Source organism: Symphalangus syndactylus, chromosome 23, assembly GCF_028878055.3.
Source record: "Symphalangus syndactylus isolate Jambi chromosome 23, NHGRI_mSymSyn1-v2.1_pri, whole genome shotgun sequence".
Classification (NCBI taxonomy): domain Eukaryota; kingdom Metazoa; phylum Chordata; class Mammalia; order Primates; family Hylobatidae; genus Symphalangus; species Symphalangus syndactylus.
Genome location: NC_072445.2, coordinates 11,320,142 through 11,343,909, shown reverse-complemented (window position 1 = coordinate 11,343,909; position 23,768 = coordinate 11,320,142). Strand labels below are relative to the sequence as shown.

Genomic DNA, 23,768 nt, shown 5'->3' with positions numbered 1-23,768 from the left:
TGGCTAACACGGTGAAACCCCGTCTCTACTAAAAATACAAAAGATTAGCCGGGCATGGTGGCGGGCACCTGTAGTCCCAGCTACTCGGGAGGCTGAGGCACGAGAATCGCTTGAACCCGGGCGGCGGAGGTTGCAGTGAGCCGAGATCACGCTACTGCACTCCAGCCCGGGCGACAGAGCGAGACTCTGTCTCGAAAAAAAAAAAAGATAAATAATAATAATAATGAAAAGTTAAAAATACTGTGAGAATTATCAGAACGTGACACAGAGACACAAAGTGAACACGTGCTTTTGAAAAATGGCACTGATAAGACTTGCTCAACGCAGGGTTGCCACAAATCTTCAATTTATAAAAATGCAATATCTACAAAGTTCAATAAAACAAGATATGCCTGTACCAAGATCAGAAAGCAGTCGTATCTATCACAGGAAGGCACACTGCTTGATGGGGTTGAGGTAGTAATGGGATGGGCACCTGAAGAAAGTGAAGACATGCTTGGAACAAAATCTAAATGGTAGCTAACAAGATAATTAAATATCTAATCAGAACTACGGCTGCTGAGGATTATTTTTAATTGGCATAACACTGTTAGCAAGATTTCGTGACAGCATTTAGACTTCAAATGTAGATTAACGAATGGATTAATACCATCCTAGGCTCACTCTTCAACACTATTTTAGAAAATTACTACTGCAAGAAGCAACTAAAAAATCCCAACAGATCAGCTGAAATGCTCTCTTGATAAAATTATACAACATAGTAGAATGACGCTGCTTCCAAAAGTTGATCTATTAAGGGGGGGAGGAGGGGCGGCAGGGGAGATGTAAAAAGTCCTTTAGAAAAAGCTTTCTTAGTCAGTTGCCTTAATTCTTAATTTTCTGAGACTGCCTCCTGAAAGACCTCATCATCCCTTTGAGCTCCATCGCAAAACCTGGATAGGATAGACCAAGTGAGACGTTTCTTATGCTCTCCTCTCCAAAGGGCTCCACTCTCACCCATTTCTCATTACCCAATCCCCTAACCCCTCCAAATGGCTTCCTCCAAAAACCACAATCATCCACTACCCTCAGAGTCTAAAGAAAATGGTTTTAGTTCTAGCTCTGCCTCTAATAAGGAGACAGAGAATCTCACAACTTCTCAGTGAAATGAGGGATTACGTGAATGGCTTTCTAAGATCCCTTTCAATGTTCTTATTCCTACATGAGGTTCTCCTTACCTAAGGAAACAAAGCATCAGGCCATGGCAGATGGGTTTTCCTGTGACTCTCTCAGCACAAGTGATTAAGGAAACCAAAAGAGAGAAACACAGGATCCTCTACTCCTTTAAGACTCTGCTTAACTTAGGCTGGCTGGCAGAGGCTGGGACTACAAGAAAACCTAACTGCTGCCATGAAATCTAATCTCTCTCCAAAGTGACAAGAACCCATTCGGGTGAGAGGTGAAGAAGGAGTGGGGAGAAATCAAGGTCCTGGAGTTCTCCTTGGCCCATTCCATCACTTCCCGTATGTGCTGCGTTCTGGTGCCACAACCTTTTGTCCTCTGCACGTCCACATCCTGCTCCTAAGATATAGCAAGTGGACTGGAGTGTGCAGGCCTGATGTCCAATCTGAAATTCCAGTTTACATGGAGGAGGGCCTGCGTCGGAAACAAGTTCAAAATAATCCTAAAATAATCTCAAATAAACCATCAAACCACAAAACGTTATCAATGTGGTCATTCTTATAACAAAGCAGGTCTTTTTAGGTGAGATCTGTGACCATCTTAAGAGATAAATTTCAGGCAGCAACCACTGTTAAAAGTAGTTTTAGCTGTGTATGCCAAAGGCATTCTCTATTTTCTAGCAAGACATACCCACTGGCTGGACTCTTGGGAAAAACAAACAGACAGACGGCAGATAAGAAAGAGCAATAGCTTGTTCAGCTTGGTACTAATGCTTCTTACCCACATATTCTGAGAGGAAGACGACAAAGAATGGAGTGACCAGGTCATTAATTCCCTGGACATACCCACTGGCAGGGTGGCGGATGGCCCAAATAAATAGAATTCTTTCAAAGATCTAGGAAAATGAGAAAGAAAGACACGAGTGTTAAATCATGGGGACACACACTCCCTCCCTCCATTTACCTACTTCACAATTTACCTCTAGGTTGGTGTAGAATTTTTAGGAAAATTTTAAGATACTATGAGATAAAGAAGTATATAAATGCAAAAAGTTTCTAAATACACTAATTGTTTTCAAGTAGGGGTAGATACTTCTTGCCCTTTATTCATTTTTTCACTGTCTGGTCACCACAACATGAAATTGGGAGAAGGAAAGAATAGCAAACCCAAATGCCTTAGAAAACATTTGGGATGAATGCTGTTAATTCAGGCCACCACATTCTCATCTGTAGATTCTGTTTCCTATTTCCAAGAGCAAGATATCAGGACATCCCAGTTCTGATGCTTTTTACTAAATTTTTTTTTTTTTTGGTCATTATAGGATTTAGAGAGGAAACACCTTTTCTACCACCCTCCCCTCTCCCTGCTGAGAAGAAAGGAGGTCTTGATTTAATTCTAACCCAGCCTGACTAGGACCAACTGACAGACTGCACATTGCAGGAAGTCACTTCACATATCAGGATACAACTCAGACATTTGCTAAGGATAGGAAGTCAAACAAAATCCTATGGACTCCTATAGCTGGGAATTTGAGAAAAGAGAAATCAGCCAGAGCCCCATGGGAAAGGCCCTGGGGTTTAGCATATTAGCCATAAGAAGCCAGAGGCCTACGCTGGGGACAAAGGAAAGATCTTTATGGTCCCTTTACATAATCATGCCCTATCCCACTCAACTATACTCCTCTCGCTTTCTTTTTTTTTTTTTTTTTTTTTTTTTTTTTTTTTTTTTTTTGAGACGGAGTCTCGCTCTGTCGCCCAGGCTGGAGTGCAGTGGCGCGATCTCGGCTCACTGCAAGCTCCGCCTCCTGGGTTCACGCCATTCTCCTGCCTCAGCCTCTCCGAGTAGCTGGGACTACAGGCGCCCGCTACCACGCCCGGCTAATTTTTTTTTGTATTTTTAGTAGAGACGGGGTTTCACCGTGGTCTCGATCTCCTGACCTCCTGATCCGCCCACCTCGGCCTCCCAAAGTGCTGGGATTACAAGCGTGAGCCACCGCGCCCGGCCTCCTCTCGCTTTCATTAGGCCCTCTGAGCTTCTCCCCATCTTCTCTCAACCTGATGATACCCATTGCCTGGTTTCATCCTGGTGACTACAACTCCTGAGTCTGACACAGTCTTGAGACTGGCTTTGACTGGGCTGCCTCATGCCTCTGTGAACCACACCAGAGAGATGGCAGAGGTGATGTGAGTACATTCAGATGATAGGGTAGGAGATTAGAAAGCACGTGGACTTGGGAGAATCTCAGCCAGTCACCACTGCATCAGATTGAAGAGGCCCTCTCAAGCAGGTGGAAGGGAGAAAAACCTCCCAGGGAGACCAATAAACAGGAAATGGTTACATGGTTTTTGGAGATGGTTATCTAGTGTAGGAGGGACATAGAGAATCTAGAGACATAAAAGATACTTCCCAGCCTCTCTGTCATAGATAGTTGTGCCTACAGCTGGCAAACAGAGCTGAGAAACAGTTTCTTTCATTGTCAACACTGCTGCCTTCATAGGCAGTGAGAACAAAGCCTTCCCTGGAAGGGAGCTGGCCTCTCTGCCTTCACTAGACCTACCCATTTGCTTTGTGTGGTTGAGGAAAAGGCATAGCACCTTCATTTGCATTCAGCCCAACACTCTAATGGGAGCGCTCTTACCCTCTATTTCCTCTCTGTTGCTAAATGATCCCTCTATCTTGAAAATACAGCCAAAGCTAGAACCATCATTTTCAGGAAAATCTCAAGAATTCCCTGCCTCACTCTCTTTCTTTGCATTTCTTGTGACCTGGGTCTGTCTAGATGCCTCTATTAAAAAGCTCCTCCAGGTTGGTCTTTCCAAAGGACTTAGAAGGGCTTCTACTCTATAGGATCAGCCCCTTGTAAATACTCAAATCCTTGGTGCCTGGCTTAACAATGGCCAAGTACATGGAAGCTAGCTGTTCAGAATCAGGAGACCTGTGATCATCCTCTCTAGTCAGGGTGGGACAACACAGACACACTCACATGGTACAAGTGAAGTGGTCAAAGAGATGGAAACTGAAGAGCACCAAGCCTGGTAACCGAGGGAGACCATGGGATGTTCACTATAGAAAAAGTCTGGGATAATCCTGCCTTATAGAGAGGAGTGGATAGGAGAACCGCTGGAGGTCTTCCTATGTCTCTTCTACTAGTGTGGGTAATTCTTACATACTATAGTCAATTATCAAGTATCTTTCAGGTTTTCAAAGCAAGCCTTTCCGTATTCAGTGTTACTTAGTTCTTTGCTTCTTGGTTGGCATTTTTACCAGCCTGGATGGTGGCTCACGCCTTGTAATTCCAGCATTTTGAGAGGCAGAAGCAGAAAGATTGCTTGAGGCCAGGGGTTCGAGACCAGTCCTGGGCAACAAAGCAAGACCCATCTCTACAAAAAAGTATGAGAAAAAAAATTAGCCAGGTATGGTGGTGCATGATTGTAGCCCCAGCTACTTGGGAGGCTGAGGCAGGAGGACTGCTTGAGCCCAGGAGGTAGAGGCTGCAGTGAGCTATGATCATGCCACTGCACTCTAGCCTGGGCGACAGAGTGAGACCCTGTCTCTTAAAAAGTTACAATAAAAACAATTTTAAAGATGACTGTAGCCTGCTGGATGAAATGGCCATTCAGGAAAAATTGGGAAGAGTAAAGTTTGAGTTGCCGTATTGTATTCAGGATGCACTACTAACAGAAGCCACCACCCCCCAAACTTTTTTTTTTTGAGACAGGATCTTGCTCTGTTACCCAGGCTGGAGTGCAGTAGCACAATCATGGCTCATTGCAGCTTTGACCACCTGGGCTCAAGAGATCCTCCCTCCTCAGCCTCCCAAGTAGCACAGGCACACACCACCATGCCTGGCTAATTCTGCAATTTTTTTGAGACAGGGTCTCGCTATGTTACCCAGACTGGTCTCAAACTCGTAGGCTCAAGCAATCCCTCTGGTCTTGGCCTCCCAAAGTGCTGGGATTATAGGAGTGAGTCACCATGTCTGGCTGAGAAGCCTTTTAAACTGACTACTTTCCCCATCTCCAAATTCAGAGTAAGCATGCACAGGTAAAAGAAAAGTCTCTGAACATCTCCAAGTTAAAATGAGGAATAAGCAGTGCTGAGCCATGGAAAACTGTATGGGAGGATAAAGGGATCGTGAATGGGTTTTTAGCTTCCTGTGAGCTGAATCTTATAGTTAAAATAATGATGTTACCTTCAAAATCTTCTTTATGCTATGGGTAAGACATGAGGGACCCCACCAGTGGAGACATCTACATTTAAACAAAATTATAAATATAACCCAAAGTCAAACAGAAATTATTTTCAGCATTTTAACCACCATCCCTCTCTATTATGAGAACTGAAAGTTCCGTTAAAAAAGCACTAATACTTAGTGTCCTGGCTACTGTAAAGTTGCAAAGGAAATCCCTAATCTTAAGAAGTTTATAGTTACTGCTTGAGTCAAAACATAATAGCCCCACTGACACCTTCCATGTACTTCATTAACTTGTTAGGTCTCAAAATATAACTACTAATCCCACTTCTAAATATATACCCGAAAGAATTTAAAACAGAGACTCAAACAGATATTCACATACCCATACTAGCAGCAGCATTACTCACAATAGCCGAAAGGTGAAAGCAACCCATGTGTCCACTCACAGATGAATAACTCAACAATATGTGTTACATATGTACAATGGAATATTATTCAGCCTTAAAAAAGGAAATTCACACATGCAACAACAGGGATGAACCTTAAAGATATTATGCTAAGTGAAATAAGCCAGTCACAGAAGGACAAATACTGTATGATTCCACTTATTTGAGCTGCCTGGAGTAGTCAAATTCTTAGAGATAAATAGAATGGAGGCTGCTGGGGAAGAGAGTTAATATTTAATGGATACAGAGTTTCAGTGTGGGAAGATGAAAAATGTTCTGGAAGTGGATGGTGATGATGGTCATACAACAATGTGACTGTACTTAATGCCACTGAGCTGTACACTGAAAAATGGTTAACACAGTAAAATTTTATATTATGTATATTTTACCACAATTTAAAAAATCACTACTTCCAGCTTGATAAAGTAGAGCAAATACAGGAATAGGAATTCTAAGATGTGGGTTCTTCATTCTGCCACCGGGTAGCCTCAAAATTCTGAGCAAGTTCCTTAGCCTTTCAAAGTGTTATTCTGCTCACAGATTTGTAACGAAGATCAAATGAGAATGTATGAAACCATGCTCTGAAGGAACCAAAGCTGCATATACGAACATAAGGTACTATTATGATTAGCCGCAAACCTGTAAACAGGTGCCACAGAACGATGTGGGGAGAAGCGCCAAAGAACATTAAGTAATTCCCTCACCTCCTGTACAAGTGGTTGCTGGAACAACGGAATGAGAGGATTTGTCCTTGGAATGTCAATGTGAATCTGAAAAAGAGAAGGCATGTCCAAAAACACAAATGCCAGTGTTTGTTTTGTTTTGGTTTGGTTTTTTTTTTTTTGAGATGAAGTCTCGCTCTTGTGCCCCAGGCTGGAGTGCAATGGCGCTATCTCAGCTCACTGCAACCTCCGCCTCCAGGGTTCAAGCGATTCTCCTGCCTCAGCCTCCCAAGTAGCTGGGATTACAGGCACCTGCCACCATGCCTGACTAATTTTTGCATTTTTAGTAGAGACAGGGTTTCACCATGTTGGCCAGGCTGATCTCGAACTCCTGACCTCAGGTGACCCATCCGCCTCGGCCTGCCAAAGTGCTGGGATTGCAGGTGTGAGCCACCGTGCCTGGCCCAGTTTGTTCTTTTGACAAGTTTTTTTTTTAAAAGAAATGGGAATCATCTGGCCGGGTGCGGTGGCTCATGCCTGTAATCCCAGAACTTTGGGAGGCCAAGCCGGGCAGATCATGAGGTCAGGAGATCGAGACCATCCTGGCTAACACGGTGAAACCCCGTCTCTACTAAAAATACAAAAAATTAGCCGGGTGTGGTGGCGGGCGCCTGTAGTCCCAGCTACTTGGGAGGCTGAGGCAGGAGAAGAATCGTGTGAACCCAGGAGGTGGAGCTTGCAGTGAGCCGAGATTGGGCCACTGCACTCCAGCCTGGGCGACAGAGCGAGACTCCGTCTCAAAAAAAAAAAAGAAATGGGAATCAAAGTAGTAAGAAAACACAATTTATCTTCAGAAAGAAGTGAATGACACAGAAAAAAATCTAGTTATACCTACCTGCCCATGTGGAACATGTTTCCATGATAACAGTAGCTTATTAAACAGTGAGGAAACCTCCCAAAAGAAACCACTAAAGCCAAATGGCAATAGGCTTCACAGCCTAAGGGTTTTTTCTTATTGCTCTGAAGTCTGTTTCACTCTGGGCTGGCATGTATGTAGCAGGTATGATCAAAGTAGGTACCCATCTTTCAGAATCTTACTCATCAACAGTTCCTAAGAACTAGAAGAGCTCAGAAAGCTGCAAAAATGTCCTAAAATAGGGAACCAGAAATGAACTTGTTTATGAAGTCATGACGTGTAAGAAGCACGGAAGGGCCAGGGCGATGCCTCACGCCTGTAATCCCAGCACTTTGGGAGGCTGAGGCGGGTGGATCACTTGAGGTCAGGAGTTTGAGACCAGCCTGGCCAACATGGTGAAACCCTGTCTCCACTAAAAATACAAAAATTAGGGCTGGGAGCGGTAGCTCATACCTGTAATCCCAGCACTTTGGGAGGCCAAGGTGGGTGGATCACCTGAGGCCAGGAGTTTGAGACCAGCCTGGCCAACATGGCAAAACCCCGTCTCTACTAAAATTACAAAAATTATCTGGGTGTGGTGGTGTGCGCCTGTAATCCCAGCTACCCAGGAGGGTGAGGCAGGAGAATCGCTGGAACCCGGGGGACAGAGGCTGGAGCAAGCTGAGATTGTGCCACTGCACTCCAGCCTAGGCGACAGAACAAGACTCGGTCTCAAAAAAGATAAACAAAAAATTAGCCGGGCCTGGTAGCACATGCCTGTAATCCCAGCTACTCAGGAAGCTGAGGCAGGAGAATCACTTGAATCCAGGAGGTGCGGGCTGCAGTGAGCCAAGATCGCACCACTGCACTCCAGCCTGGATGACAGAGCGAGACTCCATCTCAAAAAAAAAAAAAAAAAGAAGTGGGGAAGGACCAAAAGGAGTTGGCCTTCAGTAACTGAAGCTGAAAGTTCTTACTTCTGTTACCTAAGACATCACTATAGTCCATTTCAACTCAGGGATTTCCCAATGCCCAGTCTAACTGCTGCTGCAAAAGACTGTGTCAGCAGCAGCAGCAGAGGCTACTTTAGTTCTTGAGGCTTGTTGTAAATAGCTGCCCACCTTCCACTTTCTGCAACCCCTAGCCTACTCTTCTCCTCCCTCCACATGTGATGTTGGGAGCAGACCTTTCCGCAGACCATGAGGACGATTATGGGCAACGATAGAAGACTCCCTGACAAGACTACTGATAGCTACAGCTCCTACAGACAGTCACAGATGCCAAAACAGCACTGCAGCTGCCAGAAAAACATCCTGATGTCATAGTCCAGAGGGACTGGGCCACTGCTAAGTAAGCTTGTCTTTCCTCTCTGTGCTCGATAACCCTTACTACTGACAGTGTGGCTGGTGGACTAGCAGCAGCAGCATTGCAAGGGAGCACATTAGAACTGCAGGCTTTACCTGAGACCCGCTAAGTCAGAATCTGCATTTTCTCATAATCTCTAGGTGAGATCTTATCAAGATCCTAGGTGATTTGTATGTATATTAAAGTTTGAGAAGCAGTACGCTGACAAGTGCCAAAAAAGTCTGTCTATTTAAAATGGCTAAAATCAGAGCTGCTGAATGAAAAGAGGGGAAACAGTTTTGAGGATAAACTTAACTCCTAACCAAGATACCACAGCCTGAAGACTTGGAAAGCCTGTACCCTGAGAGCACTACCATGAGACATATCTAAAGTGTATGATTATTAAGCAAAGAGGCAGCAGGTGATGACTGTACCTGTCTGTAGGTATCCTGGTGATGTTCCTCGTTTCGAGAGTCATAATACTGTTCAATGAAGCCAAAATATTCCTCCCGCTTCCGCTGCAGGGTCAACTTCCTCCTCTCGGTGTTTGCTGGGAGATAGCCCTATAGACAAGACTGCTGGTCAGATGGGGAAAGACAATGGTTGGATAAATCCTTAATTTTTATTTTAATCTATGCAGTGGTTTGGAAACTATCAAGAAGGAAACCTGCCAAGGGTAAATCCCTTTATGGTTCTGGCCACCCATTTTTTGCCCTCTCCTCATTCAATGAGATCCACACGTGAGCAGATGAAGCAAGGCCAGCTTTCCCAGGATTATTTACTCCCTTGGCCCTGCACTGTGCTGGAGCTTGTGCCACTGGTGAGCACTCCTCAGCTCCCAGAGCTGGCACAGTACAGGAGTGAATGTAGGTCAGTGGGAGGGAGCTGGACCCAAGTCATGGCCTCGGAGGGCTGTGTGTGTCCAGGGCCATACTTCTGAGAAAGGCAGGGATATAGCAAACTCTACAGCACATCTCAGCAGTGTGCCAAGTAAGTTGGTGCCAGTTACATTCTTTTCCAGTGTAACTTTCAGAATTACCAGCTTAGGAAGCAGCTGAATGGAATCTGTGACATACAGCTACAACACTCAGACAGAACTTCTGGCAGCAGCCCCCGGCCTAGCCAAAGCTCCAGGCCAACTTTCATTCTTATCCCTGGTCTAGATCCCACTCTCATTCTTTTATTTTCTGTTCCCCTTCCGTTCTCACCAAATCTACTCTGAATAGCATTCAAACTTATTAGAAGTGGCAGAGGCAATGATTATATGGTTGCAAGAGTAGAGGTGGGGTGAGCAGTCAGGAGACAGACCCTTCTTCTTGAAAACATTTATGTAATGCATTCTGCAGTGAATGCCTGGAGAGTGGGGACTGTGGTTTATTCATCTTTGCATCTGCTCAAAGCATCTGGCAATATGCCTGGCAAACAGCAGGCCCTCAATAAATCCTCACTAGATGAATGAATGAATTTTACAGGCTCAGGAAACCCAAGTGTTCCTATCATAGCGGCTGGCACAGTGCTCTGTACTTGGTGAAAGCAGGACTAGTAAGGCTTCCAAGGGAGGCCCATTTATCAACTCTGCACAGACCAAAGTGGGTTTCAACTTTTGGTTATTCCGGCTGAAACAGGAGTGAAGCACAGGGAACGTTGGAGCATACTCAAAGCAAGTGCTGGGATCACCCTATCGCACTCAATTCTTCTTCCTCGCTGTTAAGAACATGAGACCATGACTATTGGTACAAGTCTGTGTACCTCTACATGTGTGTGAATAAACTCTCAAGAATGTATTTCTTTATGCACAGAAACAGGACTACAGTCTCATAGTTCTGTCATATCCAGTAGGACTAGAGAAGTCTATGGAGTTAAGACCAATGTGTCCAGACTAACCTCATCAGGCAAGAAGGGCTGTGTGAGGCTCACACTTCTCTACACAGTGGGTAGAACTCACCGACAGGAGTCTCCAGGTTATAGGTCGAACCTCCCTGGGAACCCCTGGCCAGCTACACTTCCTCAGTTCATCTGTAAACAGAAAACAGCCTTGTTAGATTAACTCTCCACAAATGCTCTAAAGCAAACCGCAACCAGCACTGCCTGATGTCTCCTTCCATCCATGTAAGACCACCACCACCACCTGCTACCCATAAGCACAGGGAAAAGCCCAAAACAGCCCTGAGCAGCCAAGTGCCAAGGACACGGCCTTGCAGTAGCAGTCCTGTCAGCTCAGAGATGAAAGTTAGAGGGGAAGGGAAAGACCAGTGGGTGTAGATTTCAGTAAGAGTCACCTTGAGATAAGGGAGATCAAAGTCAGAATAGTTGCACTAGGGTCTACAGGCCACAGAAACCAGTCCCACCTAATTTGGTCCATAATCTCTAGTAACATATGTCTGACTTAATACCTGCATGTCACTGCAATGGGCACCAGGTCAGGAGAAGCTAGAAAAGTAAAAGAAGGAAGAATAAAGAGCAGTAGCTTCCAGGTCTCTGAGAATTCCAGTCACCCAAAGCTCCTACCTTGCCTGGCTCACAGGGACTCACCTAAGTCAGTGTTGTGGCTGGAGAGAAGCTGACGGAATTTTTCTAGGCGGGTTTTCTCCCGGACAGTCATTGGGGGGGCCCCAGAAGCGTTCTGATCCGAGATCCGGGCAACGAGGGGGATGATGGGCCGGAGAGGGAGTGATTGCTGTTTGTGGAGTGGGTTCCTCAGGCATGTATCACCTGAGATCATTTGAAAAAGAAAGAGAACGGGCCGTGTGAGGAGCATGGATTCTGAGAAGCCTTAAACCTAACCGTTCAGCATCGTGTTTCCTCCCCAAGGCTGTGGCTGCCTATGTGCACTGTCTGAGGTGCCCAGCTGAAGGGCAGCAAGGGGCCAGAACCCAGCCACGCCCCATTCACTGCCCAGAGAAAGGGCTGCATTTATATCCAACACACCAAGGCACCTTAGGTGGTAACAGAGACTCCAGATGCTGCAGCAACTTCTGAGAACTTTTTTGGTGACTCTAAAGTAAAATCAAATGTTTTCTTTCTACCCTAACTTGGAACTTTTCTTGGTGCCAAATAGTGAGTTGAGTTTAGTGTAAGGCAGTGTTTTCCTTCCCATTCCACACCACAGAGCACATAAGGAATGATGACACTGCAGATCACACCACAAAGCAAAAGGCTGCAATAAATGGAGGTGGTTGCTCTCCACAAGCCCCAGAAGCCCCGGCTGCTCCAAGGACTAAAAGGATCGATATCCTGCACATCCTGTACTCGGTTCTTGGACCACCAGTGTGCCCTGCACAACGGTGAGAAGCTCTGGCCTAAGGCAATCCTGCCTTTGGTGGCTGCAGTTCCTTTGTGCTCCTACATTTCCCACCAAAATCAACTGGTTCTTAATTCTGCCAAGATATGACTAAAATAACAAACAAAGACTCCAATTGAACTCTGTCTTGTTCTCGACATTTCTACACTAGATGGTGGGTAGGGGGAATAAGCAGTACAGGACTCACATATATTGAGTGCTTCATATGAATAAGTCATATAGGTCACTTTTACATATGATCTCTCACTTGATCCTTAGAACACATGGTAGGAATGTATAACTATTTTACAGACAAGAAACTGCAGCTCAGGGAGGTTAAATAATTTGCAAATGAGAGGTGAAAAAACACCTTAGGTAAGCCTGACTCTAAAACTCTTTTATTACCAAAAGCAAAACTCAGTTTTTAATTCTAGCTGTGCTTACATGACTGTTTCATATTCTTTACATGGCTGGGCCTTAAAAAGTAGTAGTCATAATAAAAGTTAAACAGTGACTATCAACCAACCAGCCCTACTAGAAGGTTTACAAAAACAACTTCCACGAGGCAGTTGGCTGGGACGCCTAGTGTAACAAGGGGACTAGAAAATGCAGACACACACCGCAAAGCTGAGACAGAGGTAAATCTCTGCTATTACCTATTTACAGACAGATGCTGGCAGGAGAAAACCTCCTCAGGGAGAATGCTCTGGGCTGGGCGGGGGAGGTCCTGGCTGCACAGGGCAGCTCATCATGGATCACGGTAGGGGCCTTCCTCACACTGGAAACCTCTGGAGACCCTCCATCACAGTGTGTAGACACCTTCCACGGCCTGCAGCTGTGGCCACCTGGTCCAGTAACACTGAATGCCTATCTGTGCATGGCACTGAAGGTTCATGCTAGAGCCCAAATCAGTGATGGAAAATAACTGTGGAATGATTGCAAAGACCTTACAGCCACGAAAAAGTTCCCTCAGAACATGAGCCAGGATACACTCAAGGGCTCTGATGTTCTTCTACTTCCTTTTCCTCCTGTACCAGGTCACTGCTTCAACTCTCACAGCGATGACAAAGCTTCCCTCTCCAGCTCCCAACATACTTTCATAAAACCCATTAGGGCAACATTAAACACAACCACGAATATTTAAAGGAATACACTGAGAGTCCCCAAAGGTCTAATAAAACCACCATCACATCAACCATTACTGTGGCCAGTTTCCCGAAAAGAAACAGAGAGGCCTCTACATCTACCCCACCCAACCTGATGGGACCTGCCTGATGGTCAGGAAGCTGGGACCTAGGGCCCTTAGGCACATTTGCTCCCTCCCTCAGGAACAGGAAAAGACAACCTTATGCTAGTGGCTGTTCCCTAGGGCTGAGAAAGCCAAACTACAGTGCCAAACAATTGTGAAATTCAGCCACTAACAGCTTTAAATACATTAGTTAATATTTCTAAACCTGACCAGGCCTAAAGCAATGTGAAGCAATCAAACCAGAGAAGTTGTGGACTCCACCACAGGGAAAGGAAGAAGAGAAGAGGAGAACAGCAAACAACACCTGGGTGTCAAGACAGTGAAGGCCCAGGTCACCAGACTGGGCAGCCACCACTGTGGGAGGGTCAAGTATAGCTTGTGACCACTCAGGCTTAATGATGTCATATCTCAGGCTTGAGTTTATTTACCACCCAATTGAATATCTACCTCAGTGAGGCCCCAAAGAAAAATCGCTTTTATTTAAAATGCACGCTGCTGAGAAGGCTGAGGCTATGAAGGGAGCAGGAAGGACTTACTAGAGTTTCTGGACAGCTGGGCATCACTGCTGGACTTTATGACCTTGTAGTTGGCAGGAACGTCCGATGTCGTTGACTGGGACCGTTCTGGTTTTACTCTCAGCTTGCTGTGGTTTTCTAGAACTTGGGCTGCAGTTGCCAAAGCAACTTTTGAGTTCAGAGTTTGGAAAGAAGGTGAGGAAAAGTCCTCTTCCTCATCATCGCCAATGTCCCAAGCATCACTGGTATTCCGTGCAAACTCATGAAAACTGGAGGCCTTCTTATTCTTCAGAGGAACTGTGTTGACTTTTGATCGTTCTTTAATGAAACTTCAAGAAAGGAGACACGATTACCAAGGAATGGCCTGACACATCTGACCACCTGCATTTGCTTATTATTATAACATTAATAAATTACAAACTACCCCATACATAATCATTAGCTTCTTCAAACAAAAACTGCCCACATCCATTCTTCATCTAGATACATCCAGACCAGCCTGAGATCAGAGAGACAGATGTAGATGTAGCAGAGACAGCAATGGTCACCAAATATCCCATGTGCTCTTGTATACTTCCCGGCTCCCATGCACATAGGTGAGGCCATATGACCAGTTCCGGCCAATGGACTGAGAAGAGAAATGAGGCGATTACTTCCAGGCAAAGTAGAGAATAGGTGTCAGTTCTGTATAACCTCTCTCTCTTTTTTTTATTTTTTTGAGACACAGTTTCTGTCACCCAGGCTGGAGTGCAGTGGTACGATCATGGCTCTCTGCAGCCTTGACCTCCTGGGCTCAAGTGATCCTCCCGCCACAGCCTCTTGAGTAGCTGGGACTACAGGTGTGCACCACGATGCCTGGCTAATTTTATTATTATTTTTTGTAGACACAAGGTTTCACTGTGTTGCCCAGGCTGGTCTTGAACTCCTGGGTTCAAGAGATCCTCCCACCTCGGCCTCCCAAATTGTTGGGATTACAGGTGTGAGCCACCATGCCTGACCTATAGCTTTTCTTCTATCATGATGACTGGCAAGATGGTAGAGCCTCCCTCAGCCTAGGTAACTGAGTGGCTATGTGGAGCAGCAGTAACTATGTCGAGAAGCCTGCCCTCTGCCCTTACCCTACCCCCATTTTAGACATGTAGCATGAGCAGGAAATAAACCTTTACTGTGTTAATCCACTGAGATTTGAGAGTTGATCTGCTATCACTTAGGGCAGCACATAAACTACTGGCAGAAAACGAGATAATTTTAGGTAGTCCAAATATGTAGCATTAAACATTAAGTCGCAAAATAAAAAAAGTTGTTCCATTTTTTATTCTGTTAAAAGCTCTTCTGCTAGCCTTGAGAAGAAAGTTGAAGTTTGGTGCTACTCTGTCTTTAAGACCATTTTCTAACTAGGTGCCAAAGTGAGGGCAGTCTCAGAATCAATATATTTGCTAGCAACAGATCTGGCTCCAGATTTATTAAGATTGTTTGGTTTTTCACTGGGTATTTATATGGTTCTTTTCTTTTAAGAGTCAGGGCCTTGCTCTGTCACCCAGGGTGGAGTGATGGAGTGCAGTAGAGAAATCTCGGCTCACTGCAGTCTTGAACTCCTAGGCTCAAGCAATCCTTCCACCTCAGCCTCCTGAGTAGCTGGGACTACAGGCACACACCACCATGCCTAGCGTTTTTTTTTTTTTTTGAGAGATAAGGGTCTCATTATGTTGCTCTTGCTAAGTCTCAAACTCCTGGCCTCAAGTGACCCTCTCACCTGAGCCTCCCAAATTGCTGGGACTACAGGCATGAGCCACCACGCCCAGAAGTTACTTCTTATTTATAACAAATGTTGTTTTCTATTTATACAAATGATAATATTTGTTTTTAAAACAAGTCTATTTGAGTGGCCAGGCACGGTGGCTCATGCCCGTAATCCCAGCACTTTGGGAGGTGGAGGCAGATGGATCACTTGGGGTCAGGAGTTTGAGATCAGCCTGGCCAACATGGTGAAACCCCATCTCTACTAAAAAAATACAAAAATTAACCGGGCGTGGTGGCGCATGCCTATAATCCCAGCTACTCGGGAGGCTGAGGGAGGAGAATTGCTTAAACCTGGGAGGTGGAAGTTGCAGTGAGCCAAGATCATGCCACTGCACTCCAGCCTGGATGACAGTGTGAGTGACACTCCGTCTCCAAAAAAAAAAAAAAAAAAAAGAACTATAGAAGACAAGTACCCAAATCAAAGAAAACAAAACTGAGGCTGCACGTTCTGGACTCATCCACCACGGGTGCTTCTCCTTTGTAAAAGGGGACATGATCTACCACCTGCAGTACCATCAGGAGATTCGCTGTCGAGAACAAACATGCAGCTGTGTAAGAAAGATCTGTCATCTAATATACCACCCAGGAGTATGTGGTTATTACTGTTTTCCTCCTTAGAGGCTATGTGTACATTAAGATTGCATAAATACTGGACGTTCTGAGAATTATTTAATCAATCATCAAATCAAGAAGTTGAGTTTTAACTCAGGTCAAAGAGCTGACTTGAAGCTGATGGCCTAACACAGGGTGACACACACGCACACCAGGACTGGATGAACACACTACAGCGAGAGACGGGCTGTCAGGTTCTAACAGGTGCTGACTTCTGAGAAAAACGAAGGCGGTTAACCAGCTGAGGGGTGGGTACCAGGGTGTGTGTTGTATTTTCCTTCATACCCTTTTTATGCATTTGGAGGTTTTCATTTTATATATATATATTTTTTGTTTGTTTGTTTGTTTGTTTGTTTTGAAAAGGAGCCTTGCTCTGTCATCCAGGCTAGAGTGCAGTGGTGCAATCTAGGCTCACTGCAACCTCCACCTCCTCATTTCAAGCAATTCTCTTGCCTCAGCCTCCTGAGTAGCTGGGACTACAGGCACGCACCACCATGCCCAGCTAATCAGGCTGGTCTCAAATTCTTGACCTCAGGTGATCTGCCTGCCTCGGCCTCCCAAAGTGCTGGGATTACAAGTATGGGCCACCAGGCCTGGCCGGTTTTCATTATATTTTTGAAGCAGATGATGATTCAATATATATTTGAAGTAGATTAGGAATTGGAATTTACTCAAATGAAGACTTGCCGATAGAAACTGAGAGGACACTTTCCAACACAATGAAGAAGAAAGAAGGGAGAAAAGGCTGTCATTCCCCAGGACATAAAGACATGACATTCAAGGCAGATCATTTTGAGGTTGCTAGAAATGATTTTAAGGATACCTAGCCCACAAAACCCAAAATTCAACCAACCAATTTAAAAGTCAGCTGTATCCTGAGGAAAGAGGCTTTCACGGAGGAAAGGGTTGGTTTCACCTAGAAAAGGGGAAGAGTCTGAGGACAAAACAAGGTTGGTGAGAACCACCCACAAGAATGAAAGAGAAGGCTGGGCGCGGTAGCTCATGCCTGTAATCCCAGAACTTTGGGAGGCTGAGACAGGCAGATCACCTGAGGTCAGGAGTTCAAGATCAGCCTGACCAACATGGTGAAACCTCATCTCTACTAAAAATACAAAAATTAGCCAGGTGTGGTGGTGCACACCTGTAATCCCAGCTACTCAGGAGGCTGAGGCAGGAGAATCACTTGAACCCAGGAGGCAGAGGTTACAGTGAGCCATAATTGTGCCACTGCACTCCAGCCTGGGTGACAGAACAAGACTCCATCTCCAAAAAAAAAAAAAAAGAAAAGAAAAGAATGGAACAGCAAAGCAAGAAGTGAAAGGTACTTTGGGTTACCACTGAGAGAAGGCAGAGAATCCACAGACCAGGAACAATAAACATTGGTGGGTAAATTTAAGGCTTTGAAGCTTTTCCATGTTTACTAGTTATGCTCTCTCCAGAGGAGATACATAAGTTCACAAATAAATACACATAAATATTGGCTACTCACTAGCTACCAGACCCTATACTAAATTTTAATATATACCCATTTTCTTATCTAATGCCCATTAATAATCCTATGAGGCGGGTATTATTGTTATTGCCATTTACAGATGAGGGAACTGAAGCCTACTGAGATCATGAGCAGGCAGCGAGGTCGGTCTGGGCTCAAATCCAGGTCTACCTGACCCCTGGGCCAGCATGTGCTACTAAACTACTTACTTTACCTTGAAAAAAGCAGCTAAAAGGAAGAAGGCCAGGGCCTAGAAGGATCTGTAGCCTAGGAAGAGAAGTCGCCAAGTAAACTGAGCCACACACCACCACAGCTGTAATTCTCCCCAACTGTATACAGTCAACAGCCCGACTCTCACGCCCTGCAGGAAAAAAAAATCTCACCTTGCAGGAAAAGACTTAGGTCTGACACACAGAGCCTATTCTGAGTAGACAGGAAAGGAGCCACATCTAGGCATGGTTTCCTTATAAGAGAAATGTCAACCCTTTCTGTTGACCCCAGTAGTTGCAGCAAAAAGTTAATCCAGGTAACTCCAGCTGGGGATGCCTTCAGTTTATATACCCCATTTAAACACAGTCCCAAGTAGTTTACACTTAACTCAATGTAAAAGAACGCCACAGTGTGGCTTGAAGTCTAACCAAGATTATTTATTTTATTATTATTATTATTATTATTATTATTATTATTGAGATGGATTCTCACTCTGTCTCCCAGGCTGGAGTGCAGTGGTGCAATCTTGGCTCACTGCAACCTCCACCTCTGGGTTCACGCAATTCTCTTGCCTCAGCATCTTGAGTAGCTGGGATTACAGGCGCATGCCACTATGCCCAGCTAATTTTTGTATTTTTAGTAGAGATGGGGTTTCACCAATGTTGGCCAAGATGGTCTCGAACTCCTAACCCCAGGTGATCTGCCCACCTTGGCCTCCCAAAGCGTTGGGATTACAGGCGTGAGTCACCATGCCCCATCCTAACCAAGATTATTTAAACACAACTCTATCAAAGTCACAACCAAACTGGCTTCTGACAAACACCTTCGCCATACCTCCTTACAAGTGTACAACAAATTATAGTTTAGAAAGCACCTTTGCAAATACCTCATGCAATCCTCACAAATCTGTGAGGTGAGTCTTACTATCTCTATTTTGTGAATGAAGAAACTGAGGCTCAGAAACTTTCAGTAACGTGCCCAAGGTCACGGAGATGGCAAGTGGCAAAGAAAAAGGGATTCAAGAAGTGCAGGGAATACTAAATATTTCAAAAACCTAATAAATGGCACATTTGACTTGGTAAAGTGTTTGGTGATGAGTACCTTAGTAACACAAACACCTAAGGGTATGTTGAAAAAGAGTGGCCACAGGTTACACTGGTTAGGAGTACAGAAGATCAAGCATTCTGTAATGTGATCATACTATACTGTCTTACTAATACAGATGTTCTACTTAACAGAATTTTCTAGAAAAATGTTTGACACTGGCAAGTGATACGAAGTGGAGAAATTTAGTAACAATCAAATAAATCCAGATATCTTAGTAACTAGTGTGGCTCCATGTGAATTAGTTTTATAAATCAGAATTAGGACGTAGCATACTTGAGCATCAATTCAAAAAACAATAAACTTAGAAGCTTGTCATACCATCAAGTGGCCAATGGAGCTGCTCAGCAATGAGACTAGTTTTATCTGAGCTATAAAAATTATTGCAGGCAATAGTATCACTAATAGTAATCATTTAGCAAATTAAAGTCAATATACATGGACAGGGAACGACTTACTGTGCTTGTGCAGTTTAGATGATTGAAGACCCAATGTAAAGGCTTCTGTTGCGATGTGTATTAACCACACAGTAATTAATGAAGGGCTGAAGTGGAACAATAATCATGTAGCAGAAAAAGTCATAAAAATGTCCTAACAAAGGTACTAACATAGAGGCGATAAATGTTTTATGGCAACAATCTGAAATTGTAAAATGGTCTGGTGCAGACGTAGATGTGGTCCCATGTTGTAAAATATCAACATCAAACCACCACATACATGAAAAAGGGAACCAATTAATCCAGTGACAAATAAACTCCTCCCAAACTGTAAAGCTAAGTAATTACTCCTATTGAAAGCATGATTGAAACTCTGCTGAAAGATCAGTGAAAATATTCACGATTTTATATCATCAACAGGTGAGAAAACAGTAGTATATAGTTTGCCTTGGCAGTTTGGGATATGGAAATATTCCTGAAATTAGGAAAAGCTCAGTTGATGACAGGTGCAGACCAGGTATGGTGATCTTGATCAAAACATAAAATGGACAGTACACTCAGTGCCTTATATACGAGTGGCTGAACGGCTTTATAGGTTAGCCACGTGTTTGTCAAAGGTTGTGCTAGAACAGATCTATTACCAGTCAATAACTCCTGGCTGTGACCAGAATGGTTGTGGTTACACGTAACATAATTCTCAACTATGATCCTTAAATCCCAAGACCACGACATAGGTCTAGGCTGTTGTCTTTGCTATTCTCGTTTTTGTTTTTTTTACCTCGGGGTTATGAGTGGCTGCTATAGCTTTCAGAATCACACTCACGCTACCACATTCAAACGCAGGAAATGTGAGTGGCAGCAAAAAGAGGCTTTCTTCACAGAACCGTCTCCCATTCTGATCAAAAAAGAAAATCTTTCCAAGAACCCTCCTCCAGGAGACTTTCTTTGATTGGCCAGAACCAATAAGATGAGACCAGTCTATGCCAGTTACTGGGATTACTAAAGAATTATCATGAAAGGCTTAAACCAGTGTTAATACCTCCCCTAAGTGCATTGTTGCTTACTCAATATCTGAACAAAATTATGGTTCTTGAGCATGAAAGAAGCAGGCACAGGGAAGACTATTGGGTAGGTAACCAGTAATGCCTGCCTCACTGGCCAACAGACCAGAAAGTGATTCTTGATAAAACCAAAGAATAGTAGAATTCATTCTATTTAATGGGACGATCACACAGATACCACAGAAAACATGCTCCCCTTAAGAGCTAACAGCCAGGTGCGGTGGCTCACCCCTGTAATCCCAGCATGTTGGGAGGCCAAGGCAGGCTGATCACTTAAGTCCGGGAGTTTGAGACAAGCATGGGCAACATGGTGAAACCCCTTCTACACTAAAAATACAAAAATCAGCCAGGCATGGTGGCCCATGCCTGTAGTCCCAGCTACTGTGGGTGAGGTTGGGGGTGAGGCATGCGGGAGCTGAGGCAGGATAGCTTCAGCCCAGGAGGTCAAGGCTGCAGTGAGCCCTGATTGTGCCAGTGCACTCTAGCCTGAGCAACAGCGCAAGACTCTGTTTAAAAAAAAAAAAAAAAAAAAAAAGGCCAGGCACAGTGGCTCATGCCTGTAATCCCAGGACTTTGGGAGGCCGAGGCAGGCGGATCACTTCAGCCAAGGGGTTCGAGACCAGCCTGGGCAACATGGCGAAACCGTGTCTACAAAAAATACAAAAATTAGCCAGGTGTGATGGTGCACGCCTGTAGTCCCAGCTACTAGGGAGGCTGAGATGGGAGGCTTGCTTGAGCCTAGGAGGCGGAGGCTGCAGTGAGCCAAGATCACACCACTCCATGCCAGCCAACAGAGCGACCCTATCTCAAAAGAAAAAAATGAAGACCTAACAAAAGGGGCAAACCAAGGAACATTAAAGAAAAGCCTGCTGTTTAAGTAAATGAGATAGTTTCAAACCTTCATTCAATAAATATTTACTTAGTGCCTACTATGTGCCACATGCTGTTCTAGAGGCTATGGGCACAGTAATGAACAAAACAAAGTCCCTGCTCTCAAGAAATCTATACAATAGTGGTTTCTGATTTAAAAAAAAAAAAAAAAAAGCATGCACCTTGCAGACAAGAACAGCAGTCGTGCTTCCTCAGTAATTCAGAAGACTGTGCCTTATACACACACCAAATCGCAAAAAGAACAAATTGGTAGAATTATAGAAAGTGCACTACACATTCAGCTAAGTTATTTTTAAAATTTTTAAATACTGATAATGCATATTTGATATAGCATTCTTCTAGGTATTCAAAATACTTTAATGTATATTATCCTTTTTTTCTTTTCTTTTTTAAAAAACCACTTTATTTATATATTTAGAATAGTTTTAGGTTCACAGCAAAATCCAGAGGAAGGTACAGAGATTTCCTATACACTCCCTTCTCCCACATAGGCACAGCCTCTCCATTATGAACATCCGCCACCACAGTGGTACATTTGTTACAGGTGATGAACCTACACTGATACATTATAATCACTCAAAGTCAGTAGCTTGAATTAGGGTTCACTCTTGGTGTTGTACATTCTGTGAGTTTGAACAAATATATAATGACACGTATCCACCGTTTTTTGTTTTGTTTTGTTTTGCTTTGTTTTTTGAGATAGAGTCTTGCTCTGTTGCCCAGGGTGGAGTGCAGTGGCTTGATTTCAGCCCACTGCAACCCCTGGCTCCCAGGGTCAAGCAATTCTCCTGCCTCAGCCTCCGGAGTAGCTGAAATTATAAGCGCCTGCCACCAGGCCTGGCTAATTTTTTTATTTTTAGTAGAGATGGGGTTTCACCATGTTGGCCAGGCTGGTCTCAAACTCCTGACCTCAAGTGATCCGCCCACCTCCACCTCCCAAAGTGCTGGGATTACAGGCATGAGCCACTGTGCATGGCAGTATCCAACGTTTTTATAGTATCACACAGAGTAGCTGCACTGCCCTAAAAATCCTCAGTACTCCACCTATTCATATCTACCCTCAACCCCACCCCTTGGCAATTGATCTTCTCACTGTCTCCATGTTTTGCCTTTTTCAGAATGTCATATAGTTGGAACCATAATTGTACATTATCTTTATTTCCCTATTGACTGTGAAGGAAGAAAGGGCAGCTACTAATACACAGGCCCCAGGAAGGTGAGAATCTAGGTCTGTATTGCCCTAACCATTCGGCTTTCATTACAAACAACAACTTTCCGAGAAACTAGTCTCTAAAATTAAGCATGCCCCCAAATAGAGGCCAAAGTTCTTACAAAATCTCTGAAGGTGACCTATCCCCTCATTTAAATCCACTGTGGCTCAGTGATGGTCCATGAGAGAAAGATGGGATAAAGGGATAATTGGGGGTATGGATACACAGCCGCACATCCTGGATTTAACCAGAGTCTCTGTTGCATTTGAAATAATTTATTAGAGTTCTACTAGAGAAATAGCCTCCTAAATAGCTTTTATTTATTTTTATTTTTATTTTTTTGAGGCGGCATCTCACTTTGTTGCCCAGGCTGGAGTGCAATGGCATGATCTCGGCTCACTGCAATCTCCGCCTCCTGGGTTCAAGAGATTCTCATGCCTCAGCCTCCCAAGTAGCTGGGATTACAGGTGCCTGCCACCAACCCAGCCAATTTTTGTATTTTTAGCAGAGACAGGTTTTCACCATGTTGGCCAGGCTGGTCTCAAACTCCTGACCTCAAGTGATCCACCTGCCTCGGCCTCCCAAAGTGCTGGGATTACAGGCGTGAGCCACCATGCCCAGCCCTAAATAGCTTTTAACTCTACTGTACATATGCCTGGGTCTCTTTGAGGGTGTCAAAGGGAAAGAGGAACTAAAGAATGCCAGCCTACAGTTATATTCTGTTGCCCTAGTTCTCATAGTAAAAGTGAGGAAAAGGTGGCAGACCTACCTATATTCAGAAGCAGTGAGCCTCAGAAACCAGATCTCCTGCTAAAAGATCTGGAGGTCATCAATGTTCTGGTTTCAGGGACAACATTTAATCCATAAAGACCTTTTGACTATTCTCTTTTGACCAAAAAATCCAATACCAAACCCTATGTATACCAGTTCCCAATTTAGGAAAACACAAAATCTCTAATGGGAGTTAATTTCCCATTTAGCAATGGACCATTTGGAAGTAAGAACATTGTTCATCTCCTGGTCCAAAATAGGGCAGAAGAGAAGCTAAAAAAGGTCAAGGTGGAAACTGTCATTTCAACAAAATAGGGGAGGGTATAGGGGTGACAGTGGTAGATAGATAAAAGGAAAATGTCTTGACTTACTTTTTGGTGAGCCGTGGGTCAAGAGGAGGATGCTGTGCTCCATATACAGGCTGAATGCTAA

The 23,768-nt window shown here is 44.3% G+C and overlaps 1 protein-coding gene across 1 annotated transcript in view; it reads right to left on the bottom strand.

The window, feature by feature from the left end:
• The window catches only part of TBC1D22B (TBC1 domain family member 22B), a 73,961-nt gene that overhangs the window by 38,081 nt on the left and 12,112 nt on the right, over positions 1-23,768 (bottom strand). Inside the window, exons 2-8 of the mRNA XM_055264311.2 lie at positions 23,708-23,764; positions 13,769-14,076; positions 11,236-11,415; positions 10,649-10,719; positions 9,138-9,266; positions 6,507-6,572; positions 1,942-2,056 (exon numbers count right to left, since the gene is read on the bottom strand). Of these exons, the coding sequence (XP_055120286.1) occupies positions 1,942-2,056; positions 6,507-6,572; positions 9,138-9,266; positions 10,649-10,719; positions 11,236-11,415; positions 13,769-14,076; positions 23,708-23,764 (926 nt within the window). The remainder of the gene's footprint in view (positions 1-1,941; positions 2,057-6,506; positions 6,573-9,137; positions 9,267-10,648; positions 10,720-11,235; positions 11,416-13,768; positions 14,077-23,707; positions 23,765-23,768) is intronic.